The 13,436-nt window shown below is 31.4% G+C and overlaps 1 protein-coding gene across 1 annotated transcript; it reads left to right on the top strand.

Annotated features, from left to right (window-relative positions):
• The first annotated feature begins 5,278 nt into the window (after nucleotides 1–5,278).
• Nucleotides 5,279–8,995, top strand: LOC145938767 (histone-lysine N-methyltransferase SETMAR-like). The gene is made up of 3 exons (XM_083042518.1): nucleotides 5,279–5,333; nucleotides 6,819–7,578; nucleotides 8,938–8,995. Exons 1-3 carry the CDS (start codon nucleotides 5,279–5,281, stop codon nucleotides 8,993–8,995), a joined length of 873 nt encoding a protein of 290 aa, XP_082898644.1.
• Nucleotides 8,996–13,436: the final 4,441 nt, after the last annotated feature.

Here is a 13,436-nt window from a genome sequence, read left to right as displayed (position 1 = left end):
AAGCAGTGGTATCAACGCAGAGTACTTATGAAACCGCAGAGTAAAACCTTAAGTGCTGAGAATACGTGTCTTAGTCTTTATAATGTTATATAAGAATAAAACTCATCCTATATCGAATTCGCTAACAACCATGATTTTATATGAGATAAAGTTGAAGTGATGGATTATGAGTGCAATTATAACAAAAGATTAATTTCGGAAATGATTTTCATTCAAAGACAAACTAATAGGCTGAATTTGTAGACAGACACAGATCCATTACATCATAATTATTTTAACGCGATCAACAGACTTTCTAAAATTTGATTTACTTGTGATTTTATGTTTGTTTATAATGTTGACTTATATTGTTGATATGACTACGTAGAAATTCATGCTCACATATTTAGCGTCCCTGTCCTTCCAAGGACAGATCCATTTTATTCTTACATTAGTGTTTTAAGAAGATTGTCAAATTTATGCCGCAATCGTTATTGTTGGACTTACTGAATTACGAGTCGTGTTTCGTCGCAGCACGTTATATGTGAGTTAAATTCTTAGTGATTTTTGTGATTACCTTTATATACCTTTATTAGATTGCGGATTTTTACGCTAAGCAGTGGTATCAACGCAGAGTACTGGTCAACATATAACTCTTTCGCTCTCCGGCTTTTCAATCGTTGAGTGAAAAGATGTGCAGGCGAGGAATAGATGACCGTTTTCATATAAAGACTGAGACACGGATTCTCAGCACTTAAGTTTGTACTCTACGGTTTCATAGCGAATTCGATATAGGATGCGTTTTATTCTTATATATTAACATTATAAAGACTGAGACACGTATTCTCAGCACTTAAGGTTTTACTCTGCGGTTTCATAGCGAATTCGATATAGGATGCATTCTTATATATTAACATTATTAATTAAGTTTTTCAATAATGCTTTTTCCAATATTGTTGCGCTGAAGATGACCTAAATACAGGTCGAAACGTACGCTTTTTATATATTATTTTTATTTATATGAAGATCTTTGTAATTTGACTTTAATAATTATATATCTGACGCCTTAACAACTGCGTTGGCTCTTTCTAGCCTACCATATTGTGAATTGTTTTATTCTTGAGAGCCTTACTAATTTTAAGTTTAATTATATATATATACGTATACAATTATATGCATATATGTATATAATATATAATATATATATATATATATATATATATATATGCATACAATGTAAACATATATGTATATATATATACACACACACACATACACATAATATATTTATATGACAAAGTATATTGGGATGCAATTCACTTTTTATTAATTAATTATATATAATTGACTTTTTATTTCTTTTTTATTTATTTTATTAATTTTTTTATTAATTTTTTTTTTATTTTAATTACTTAATTACTACTTATTATACTTAACTTTATTATACTTAATTATTTATTTTTATTTTTTTATAATTTTAATATTTTTTTAATAATGACATTTTCCAATATAAAATATTTTAAATTTTTTGACGGAAGAAACCACCACCTTCTCGCGGTTTCCGTTGAGTAACAATATGTACGTCGTACATTAGTACAAAATAAATAGGGAATAAAAAGAATAAAATCTTAAACAATATTTATAAATTAAAATATTATTTTATTACAATTATTTCTTTAAAGATAAAAAATCTTTTTTAATAGAAAGGCGTATATATTGGCCAAGAGTGGATTTTTATATATAAAATATACTTATAATTATTAATTATTTTTAATTAAAATTTTAAATATAAGTTACTTAATTAGAAAATAGAAAGGCTATTCGAGCCATACGCGGATGTCGGTGCGTCGATTCTAACGAAAATTAATTTTTCGTTGAAATTAACTAATTGTGCACGGGGCACGAATTTTGCTTGGTACACCACCAAGACTTTTATTTGGGAATAAATCCATACTAGATTTTTAATTCCCATATTACCCTCTAACCCCCCTACAGAATTATAGGCGAGAAAAATATAGATCCGAAAGTCGCTGAATCGGGATTTTCGGATTTATATTTTTCCCGCCTATAATTCTGTAGGGGGGTTAGAGGTTAATATGGAAATTAAAAATCTAGTATGGATTTATTCCCAAATAAAAGTCTTGGTGGTGTACTAAGCAAAATTCGTGCCCCGTGCACAATTAGTTAATTTCAACGAAAAATTAATTTTCGTTGGAATCGACGCACCGACATCCGCGTATGGCTCGAATAGCCTTTCTATTTTCTAATTTATATTTGATATATAGAGAGCCGTTATATTCTTAGTGTTTAAGTTACTTAATTTATGTTTAAAATATATTAATTTTATTAATATTATTTTATAATATTAAATATATTTTTTATATTTTATATTTTCTTTTTGCATATTGGGTCGCATCGCCTACTCGCTATCGCCAGTATTCCGGATTCGCTCGAAATTCGTAGCACTATTCTATCAAAAGAAAATAAAGGACAAAAGATATATACCTGTCCTCTTCTACATATGTTCGAAGGACAAGGGTTCTCATCTTTTCGGTGCACTCTGCGCTGCCGACCTACCCCCTCCACTGCAAGATGGCTGTCGCGAAGTGGCTGTCGCGCGTGAAATCTTGCATCACTGAAACAGAGTCCGAGTAAAATATTCGCGGGATTTTCGCCGTACGAGTTCGGTATTACTTCCTCGGGGATCGGAGGGTATCCATGAAGATTACCCCGTGTAAAAAAAAAGAAGAAAAAGACAACAAAAAAATTTGCTTTCTTGCTTTTTTGATATTATATTTTACCTCTTACTTGGCAAAATATTATTTTAATTTTTTCATTAAATGTTTTTTTAAAATTGCTCATCAAAAGTACGATTACAATTTTATTCACCACATTAGCAGATGCTAAATATTTGTGTTTTACAGGATAATTTGCGTGAAGTGTATGGAAAGCTTTAAAAGTAATGTCGATAGTCTTTAATGACGTTTCCACTTCACATAAGGCATCGTCGAAAACAAAAATATTTTGATGAATTTTTTGTAATGTAGGTCCGACAATAATTGTTTGAGGTAATGTTAAACCAAAACTTTTTTAATTTTTCTTCTTTTATCCAAAGATGGTTGAATATCTCAGGGGTTTACACACATTATTATATATTTAGAAGCTAATATACAATTTTTATTGAAATAAATAAGCAAAAATAATAATTAATAGAAATAAACAATAAGAAATAAGAATAAGAAATAGTAATAATAGCAAATAATAATTTACTAAATAATAATCACCATATATTGCACAAGTAAAGTAAAACAATTTATAACTATACCGGGTGTTCAAAATAAAGCGTTACACATTTTTAACTATAAAAATATTGTTTCTAGAGAAAAATGCTTCAAATAAAAGTTGCAATATTTCAAGGAAAATATAAGTTGATGTTATAGGAATGTTTAAAAAATATGTAGCTGCATGTTACAAATTGTATATTTTTTCTTAAACATAACTATGCGTTTTCTTTACACCAATTGATTTGTCTAATTATTCTATGCATAAAAATATTAAGGTAAAATTATCGAGAACTAAATATTTTACAAATATTAGAGATATTTTGTATTTTATATAAAAAAATATGTCAAATTAAGATATAAAATATCTCGTAAATCATTCAATTTTTGGTAAATATTGACAAAAGGGGACCCAGCCCCAATCACCTTGACCTTGACATATGTTGTCAAGGTCATAGGACTGAGTAACCTCCAACAAATTTTAGCCGTCGCTTGTTGTTTAATAAAAAGTTATTAATAAAGAAAATTGCAAAGAAGATATAAAATATCACAAACGTATATGCACACCCACACACACCCACACCCACACCCACACACACGGAGGTGGGGTGCAAGGGGGCCTTTGGCCCCCCTCCCGCACCCTCCCCGCCGGTAGGGGATGCATTGCGAAGAGTTCAATCACAATGGACACATGCTGTAAGTTGTAAAGCGAGGTCCACCCTGCCTACCGGTGGGGCGGGCGCGGGAGGGGGACCGAAGGCCCTCCTTGCACCCCCCGTGTGTGTGTGTGTGTTTAGTAAACTTTTTTAGATAAACGTAGATGCTTTTTTTGAAATATTGAGCAAAATGTATTCAATAAATAATTAATTCACCATATTAATATGTTATTTTTGAACACTCTATATAAAAAATTGAATGTTTATTTAGGTATATATAGGTATATATAGGTAGAGCTATTTCTATGAACTCTGTCATCAAGTTTTTCACTGTTAGACTACGTACAAATTTTAATTTTTACAAATCCTTTTTTTGTTAATAACTTTCTTCTTAAGAAGGAGCGAAAATTTGTTGGAGGTTACTCAGGCCTCGAAAATTTGTTGGAGGTTACTCAGACAACATATGTCAAGGTCAAAGTGATTGGGGCTGGGTCCCCTTTTGTCAATATTTATCCAATTTTTTACTATTTACTTTTATAATTATGCAAAATGTTATAAGGAATCTATTTACATAAAACACATAGAGTAATTGTGCATTTAAAAAAATCAAGTTGACCTTAAAATGACCTTGAAACCATCATTTACAAATATACCTATAACATCAACTTATGTCCTCCTTGAAATATTGCAACTTCTATTCGAAACATTTTTCTCTGGAAACAATATTTTTGACAATAAAAATTTGTAACGTTTTGAACACCCGATATATATATGTACACTTATAGACATAAAATTATCTTTTATTTCTTAATACAACGAACAAAATATGCTAATTACTCTATAATATGTCTTATAGCAGAGTTTCCCAAATTGGGCGCTACCGCCCCCCTGTGGGCGCTGGAGGGATCTGTGGGGGCTTTGCTTGCTTTAGGGGTAGTACGGGGGCGTTGAAAAATTTTTTTAAGCAAACTTATCCACTTGATTATATCTTTAACATTTCAGTTCCAAATTGTTTTATTTTAACTACGCTTACAATTATATTATTAGTTAAGATAAGAGATAGAGATAGATTTCCCGAGGGGGGCGCTGAAAAAAATTATGTTTGAAAAAAGGGCGGTAAGCTAAAAAGATTTGGAAAACTCTGTCTTATAGTATAGAGGGTGCGTTTCAGGAGAAATGGTCAGCATTCTAGGACACGATCGTACACATCATTTTAAGCAAAAAAGTTTAGGTTTAGGTGTCCCAGAACTGGCGAAGAAGCTTTTAATGACAGATTCTTCATGAAATTCTAAGTCGAAAAGTTCTTTACAAAAATGTGATCCAATGAATAGAATTTGAATGGTGAGGCATTGAAGTTGATGTATGGGAGCGCATGAAATTCGCGCGGTCAGGAGCGTAACGGCCAAGCTCGGCACGGGTACAACTTATAACTCGTGTATCGCGCCGATGCGTGTTTATCGTTACTCTATAATATTATGTTATTAATAATATGAATTAATTATTCTCATTAATAATAATATTTATCTTTATCAATTAATAATTTTGTGTACTTGACCTACTGGTTGAATATCCTTAAACTATGGGATATGCGAGATATTGATTAGATTAACTTAACAAATGACAAATTTAAAATAAATTAATAAATAACAAATTAATCATAATTTTATCAATTAATTAATTATTTACTCAAATAACTGAAATTAATAAATAATGAGTAAATAATAAATATTGAAAAATAGAAAAAAATAAATAAATAGTTAATGAATAATTAAATAATAGTGTAATATTGAAATAAAGTTTCAGAGAAGAATATAAAAAATTTCAAATACATATTTTGATAAAATATCAAGTTTAATGTCTTTCGATTAATCAGAAAAGAATTACAATTATTCATTAACTATTTATTTATTTTTTTCTATTTTTCAATATTTATTATTTACTCAATATTTATTAATTTCAGTTATTTGAGTAATTAATTAATTAATTTATAAAATTATGATTAATTTGTTATTTATTAATTTATTTTAAATTTGTCATTTGTTAAGTTAGTCTAATCAATATCTCGCATATCTCATAGTTTAAGGATATTCAACCAGGTCAAGTACACAAAATTATTAATTGATAAAGATAAATATTATTATTAATGAGAATAATTAATTCATATTATTAATAACAGAATATTATAGAGTAACGATAAACACGCATCGGCGCGATACACGAGTTATAAGTTGTACCCGTGCCGAGGTTGGCCGTTACGCTCCTGACCGCGCGAATTTCATGCGCTCCCATACGTCAACTTCAATGCCTCACCATTCAAATTCTATTCATTGGATCACATTTTTGTAAAAAACTTTTCGACTTAGAATTTCATGAAGAATCTGTCATTAAAAGCTTTTTCGCCAGTTCTGGGACACCCTGTATACACATGTGTCCTATTATGGACGGTTATAAAGATATAGCATGTTCAATCTTAAGAACGAATCCATTTATTAACTTAATAGAACCAAATTCTATGAAACAATTACATTAAATTTTGTTTACAATAAATTTGAATAATAATAATTATTAAATAATAATTTTAATTAATTAATAATAATTTTAGCAGTGAACTTGAAACATTATTATAATTATACCAGGAATCAAAAATTTCAAACTAACACAGAACTTATCATATACGAGGGTTGTCTGAAAAGTTTCCGACCTCAACATGAAGATGGCAGCACTCGTAAACAAAAGTTGGGGAATGTGTTTGCGCATGCTTTGAAAGGTACTCACCAAAATTTCAGCCATTTTGGATGCGCAGTTGTTGTTTGACAATCATTTGAGTGAGTCGATGTGAGTGTTTTTGTGAAAATGGAAAAAATCGAGTATCGAGCTGTCATTAAATATTTGTTTTTGAAAGGCAATACGTCTACGCAAATCAAAGACGAGTTGGACGCTGTGTACGGGGACTCTGCACCATCATTTACCACCGTGAAATTTTGGGCTGCTGAATTTAAACGTGGCCATACCAGCTTGGGTGACAATGAACGTTCGGGACGTCCAAAAACTGCAATTACTGACGATAATATCGCTCAAGTTCACCAAATGGTGCTAGACAACCGTCGAATTAAAGTTAGAGAGATAGCAGAGGCTATGAACATGTCCAAAGAACGTGTTTGTCACATATTGAATCAAGATTTAGGCATGAGAAAGCTGTCCGCGCGTTGGGTACCGCGTTTGCTCACTTTGGACCAAAAACGTGTTCGAATGAACATTTCCAACGCTCTGTTGGCGCAGTTTAGGCGCAATAAATCAGAGTTTTGGCGCCGATTAATTACTGTAGATGAAACTTGGATACACCATTATACTCCAGAAACAAAAACACAGTCAAAACAGTGGACTGTGAAGGGGGAATCGGCTCCAAAAAAAGCAAAGGTTGTTCCTTCGGCTGGGAAAGTGATGGCAACTGTTTTCTGGGATAGTCATGAAGTTATCTTAATCGATTATCTTCAAAAAGGAAAAACCATTACAGGAGCATACTACGCATCAGTACTTGACAAGCTGAAGGCAGAAATTGCGGAAAAACGGCCACATTTGCAGAAAAAAAAAATTTTGTTTCACCAAGACAATGCGCCGTCTCACACCTCAGCGGTTGCCATGGCGAAAATCCACGAATTACGGTTTGAACTGCTTGACCACCCTCCTTACTCACCAGATCTAGCCCCAAGCGACTTTTTTTTGTTCCCTGACCTAAAAGTTGCGCTCGGAGGACAGAGATTTTCGTCGAATGAGGAGGCCATCACCTTCGTAAATAACTATTTTGCAGAGAAAGACGCCGAGTACTATTTGGACGGGTTGAAGAGATGGGAGCATCGCTGGGAGAAGTGTATAGACTTACAAGGAGACTATGTAGAAAAATAAAAATTAATTTGAAGAAAAAATGTCTTGTATCTTTGTTAGGTCGGAAACTTTTCAGACAACCCTCGTATGTGACCTAATGTTTACATTTATAACCATGATAACAAGAAACGACGAAAATTTAATGTGATTGTTTCATAACTTCTATTAATTGCAAGTTGATAAATATATTCGTTCTTAATATTGAACATGCATATCTTTATAATCGTGCAGAATAAGGCACATTTTTCTAAACTTTTTGCTTAAAATGATGCGTGTACAATTATGTCATAGCTGATTTTACTCTTAAAACATCCTGTATATGCAGAAATATTATAATTTATAAATTAAAAAATTTTTTTAATTTTTTTTGCCATTTTTCTGTTTAAATTTAAATATATGACAAATAAAGGATATTCTTCCGAATGGGATACTTCGAGTTCGGAACAGCCCTTTAGCGTACTGAAAGTAGATACCAAAACAACGTAATATATAAAATTTCAGCCGCGGCAAATCATTTTTTCAACAGTTTTTACCTAAAAGTAAAATCTCAATTAAACTCAATAACAGTATTAATACTTTATAATTATCAGTTTGTGTTTTTGGTTAAAGCAGAGAATACTTTATAATTTTCAGTTTGTGTTTTTGGTTAAAGCAGAGAATACTTTGTAATTATCAGTTTGTGTTTTTGGTTAAAGCAGAGAATTCTCTCCAAGAGCAGGGATAAATAAATATCTGGGTGTTGTCATGAATGGATTGTAATCCTTCAGGATTAGGTACATTATATCAATGTTAGGTGTTGAGTGAACTTCGTTTCATCTTGCAAAGTACATGCGTGGATGCAGTGAGTTCCGCCCCCCCCCCCCCTTCGGGGGGCTCCACGCCATTGGACAGATCCGCGCATATCAGAAACGTATGTATACACACACACACACACACATACGGGGGGGTGCAAGGGGGGCCGAAGGCCCCCCTCCCGCACCCTCCCCATCGGTAGGCAGCGCGTGGATTTTCGCAAGTGCGGTGTCCAATTTTTTTAAAGAAAATTTTTAAAGAAAATTTTTTTAAATAAAAACATTTGAAAAAATAATTTGCCGCGACTGAAATTTTATATAATACGTTATTTTGGTATCTACTTTCAGTACGCAAAAGGGCTGTCCTCAACTCGAAGTGTCCCATTCGGAAGAACAGCCCAAATAAATAATATATAATGTATATATATAAATATATATAATATTATTCATATTTTTAATTATTGAGATATTAATTCACTTTTATATGAAAAATAAAGTCTTCTGTAATTTCTTGACGCGAAGATTACCACTGACCAACTCCTTTCTGTTTTTTACTTTATAGCAGTATTAACTGGAAACAATTTGTTTAATAACATCAAGATTGATACTGTATATTTAAAAATAAATTTGTATTACAATACAATATACATAATATACATATATAAAACATATCCAATCTGTAACCAAAAAATTTAATTGATTGTATTTAATAAAAATTCTAACCTATTGTCGATTGTTCATGCAATATATAATACTATTATTTTGTAATTTCTTTAAAATAAAATAATATAGCTTTGACGATTCACGTTTTTGAACAGATCCAAGATAGTTTATCAAAATCTATTTCAAACCGAAATAATTAAATAAAATAAATAATTAAAGAAATAATTTTATATAAGACAATACAAATATTAATAACAATAACACATTGATAAAAACATATATACCAATGAATATCTTATTAGTGTATTTAAAGCAGAATACTGTATGATGAAATCATGAATATTAAATCTTTTTCTGCTCTTCCCTCTTAACAAATTCTTAAATTCACAAATTCTAAAAAGATATTTCGATGAAACAACACTACAAATCTCTTTGGCACACTTATAAAATTGTCCGAAAACTATGCTTTTCCCTTGACAGTTAATAAACAACCGTAAAATGAGTGTGATATCAGACTTTGTCGAATGATGTTGTAGAATGACTGCGCATGCGCAAAGACCAGATGACTTGGATTTCATATTACGGTCATTTTACAGTTGTTGATTGATTATAAAGGGAAAAAGATAGTTTTCGGACAATTTTACAAGTGTGCCAAAGAATTTTGTAGTATTGTTTTATTAAAATATCTTTTTATTTAAAAATGGCACTCAAGAATTTTTAGTATGTGCTTTCTCGCCTCTGACGTCACGATTCCGACATGGTCGGCGAGGAGCCAGGAGCCTTAACTGTTCAATTCTAGCTTTTGAAGTTATTTCCCAAGAATTAAGAACTCTTGATCATGGTTGTATATTATGTTTTAATCAAGATGATCTATTATGTCTTGCGGATATTGCTCTAAAGAATATACAACATATCAATGAACTTAATGCTTTAATTTTTTAAATAAATCTATGTATGTGGATGTTACCTTCAATATTTTCGCAATATTTTTAACAGGCAAAATTTCAGATGTAGAATTATATTTATTGATCAATCCAGATTTAATTAATGAGTTTCTTATAATATTAATTTAATAATTTTACTTTAGAAATTGTATTCTTTTACATTTTTGTATTGAAAGTATTATATAGCATGGTATACATTATTATATATTTAGCAAAAATTAATAAAAAAGTAAAACTGTACCATATGTTTATTAGGAAATAGCTCGATAATATTTTCAGCTAAAAAAGTGAGCCAATTTAAAAAATACTATATTTTTTCAAATTAAAATTTAGTAATGAAATTAATATTTGAGAAATAATATAAATATAAAACCAAGGCCAACTTAACGAGCATAAATAAACAGGATGTAATGTTGATTAGTAAATCCTTTAGATCACACAAATAATAAATGGTTTGTTAATCTATCGCATTCAGTTATTCCGAGTAATGTTCTCCAATCTTCTACAACTAGGTGCTAATTTCAGCCTTCCAATCAATAAAAATAAAAAAGTAACAATTCACGAATTCATCAAGGACATCGAAGGTAATTCAAAACGCAATAATATTAAAAATCTCAGAACGATACGAAATGTTGCGGTTCCTCAATTTTCTCACTACTTACATAAAGACATTCCTAAAAATCCAACACATGAAAAATTAATAACAATGCACAAATTAACAACAGAATTTTGCCGCCATAATCCAAACATCATATTTACACGAGCGGATAAAGGCAACGTCACCGTTGCAATGAATAAAACATATTACATTGAAAAGGTGGAAGACCTGTTAAAAGATCACAACACTTATTCCATTATTAAAAGCAACCCATCCTTACGAATCGGAAGAGAGTTAAATAACACGATAAAACAATGGCTAAAAAAAGAATACATCACTAAAAAAGAATATTATACACTACATTCAAGCGATTCGCTCCTACCAAAAGCTTATGGTCTCCCCAAGATCCATAAAAACGACGTTCCTTTCAGAATCATAGTCTCGTCGATCAATACAGCACTATATTCCCTGGCTTCTTATATTCACAAAATATTACTAAAGAGTCTACCAAAAACCAGTAGCCATGTGAACAACAGCTTCGATTTATGCAGAACACTGTCTGGTAAAACATTGGGACCTTCTGACATTTTGGTCTCGTTAGATGTCGTATCTCTCTTCACTAACATCCCTCTGGATCTTGCAATTAATAACATCAGTAATAGATGGAATCATATCGAATTCCACACAAAAATTCCAAAAAAAGATTTTATATCAGCTACTAATTTTATACTAAAATCCACATTTTTTACTTTCCATGACAATTTATAAACAAACTTATGGGACTCCTATGGGATCCCCATTATCACCCATAGTCGCGGATCTAGTGATGCAGGATTTAGAGGAATCAATCTTAAATAGTCTAGGAAGAAGCTTAATATTTTACTACCGTTATGTGGATGATATTATATTAGCAACTCAGGCGAATGAAATTGCGAACATTGTCGACAAATTTAATGATTATCACGAAAGGTTAAAATTCACTGTAGAATATGAGGAGGACCGCTGCATAAGCTTTTTAGATTTACATTTAAAAGTAATAGACAATATGTTATACATAGATTGGTTTCATAAAAAAACTTTCTCAAGCAGAATTTTATCATATTTTTCTAACCATCCAATGTGCCATAAAATAGGAACAATATACAATTTAGTCGATAGAGCTTTATTGCTCTCACACCCTCAATTCCATAGAAAAAACTTGGAGATAATTATTAACATATCGCTCGACAATGGCTACCCCCTGGACCTCACTTTTAAATGGATCAATCGAAGAATAAAGAATCTTATTTTTAACAAATTGAATATAACAAATAAAAACTTGAATGTCATTAATTAACCTAACAATAGCGAAAACAACAATAAAAAATTCTTTGTTATTCCCTACATCAATACAATCTCTGAATTAATTGCACCATCGATTTAAAAATTGGACATGACTGTTGGTTATCGATGTCTTAATAAATTAGAGAAATTTGTCAAGGTATAAAAGGGAACTACCATCCACATAATTCAAATGTTATTTACAAAATAAACTGCAATGATTGTAATGCAACGTATGTCGGACAAACAAAAAGACAATTACGCACTCGACTCACAGAACACATTAATAACATTAAATTAGATTCGTCAAGACATTCGGTAATTTCTGACCATTTTCTGACAAGGGACATGTCACAACTGTCCGGAACCGATTTGAACAAAATTTTTTTATTTTGAAAAAAAAAATTAAGTGATGGGGTATTTAAAAAAAAATAAAAATAAAAAAATTTTGTTCATATAACTTTAAAGTACTCTTCAAGCCATTAAAATTTGTCGTACGTCTTTTTTTTCTACCTCTTATAGTTTACCAGATATTCGATCCTAAAGAAAAATACCGTTTTTCTTTAAAGGGGTTTTATCACTCCTTAAAACTCAATATCCGCACATATAAAAAAATACGTGTCTTTTAGATTTGTGTATTTAACAACATATTTGAAGAAGAATCAAATCGGTTCCGGACAGTTGTGACATGTCCCTTGTCAGTAACGTTAAAATTCTCGCCCAGCTTGGCTTGTACTGTCGCCTTTAGCTTTTCCATTTCTTCTCCAGTCTCACAGCCGAGAATCACTGTTCTCTTACTTCCTTTTTTTAACTTCGTTATTCCCATATTCTTGATATCTACCTTTTCTTTTATCAGTTTTTTAGTTGCTTCACTCTCCTGTTGCACCTTGGGTTTGACAATTATAATATTTTCTTTTTTCTTCTCTTTAACTGCTTCACTATAACATCTTTGAGCTCCTCCTGCCAGTCCACCCGCTCCTCCTTGTATAATTCTTCTCAAGTCTTCCAGTTCTTGTTTAATACTTCCAAATTCTTCTCGAACTATTTCCTTAACCATCATTTTAATTTCCTTCTTACATGCTGTTTCGTCTTTTATTTCTTTCACAGTTTTTACAAGCCAATTTATTTTTACGTCAATACTCGATGATCCACTCGCTCCTGATATTCTATTTCCACTGCTTGATGTCGTAAACGAACCCGTAGATCCTGTAGATCCTTGTCTTTCCCTGCTGCTCCCCGCTGCTGTCGGTGCCTTCTTCATATCTGCTTCACTTTCAATTGTAAATTTCTCAAATGGGCCAGGACACGACACCAGTTCGCGA

The sequence above is a fragment of the Prenolepis imparis genome, unplaced genomic scaffold (genome assembly GCF_030444845.1).
Source record: "Prenolepis imparis isolate NDT839.2.m4 unplaced genomic scaffold, iyPreImpa1.0 SCAF_1, whole genome shotgun sequence".
Classification (NCBI taxonomy): Eukaryota; Metazoa; Arthropoda; class Insecta; order Hymenoptera; family Formicidae; genus Prenolepis; species Prenolepis imparis.
Note: the sequence above shows the minus strand (reverse complement) of the source record. Positions and strands in the feature narration are given on the sequence as shown.

What these genes read in the sequence shown, in the direction of transcription:
- LOC145938767 (XM_083042518.1), top strand. Translation starts at nt 5,279, where the DNA reads ATGGGAGCGCATGAAATTCGCGCGGTCAGGAGCGTAACGGCCAAGCTC. An exon ending in AACGGCCAAGCTCGGCACGG is followed by an intron (nt 5,334 to 6,818) that starts GTACAACTTATA and finishes TGTTTTTGAAAG; the next exon opens with GCAATACGTCTACGCAAATC. An exon ending in GCGAAAATCCACGAATTACG is followed by an intron (nt 7,579 to 8,937) that starts GTTTGAACTGCT and finishes ATCTACTTTCAG; the next exon opens with TACGCAAAAGGGCTGTCCTC.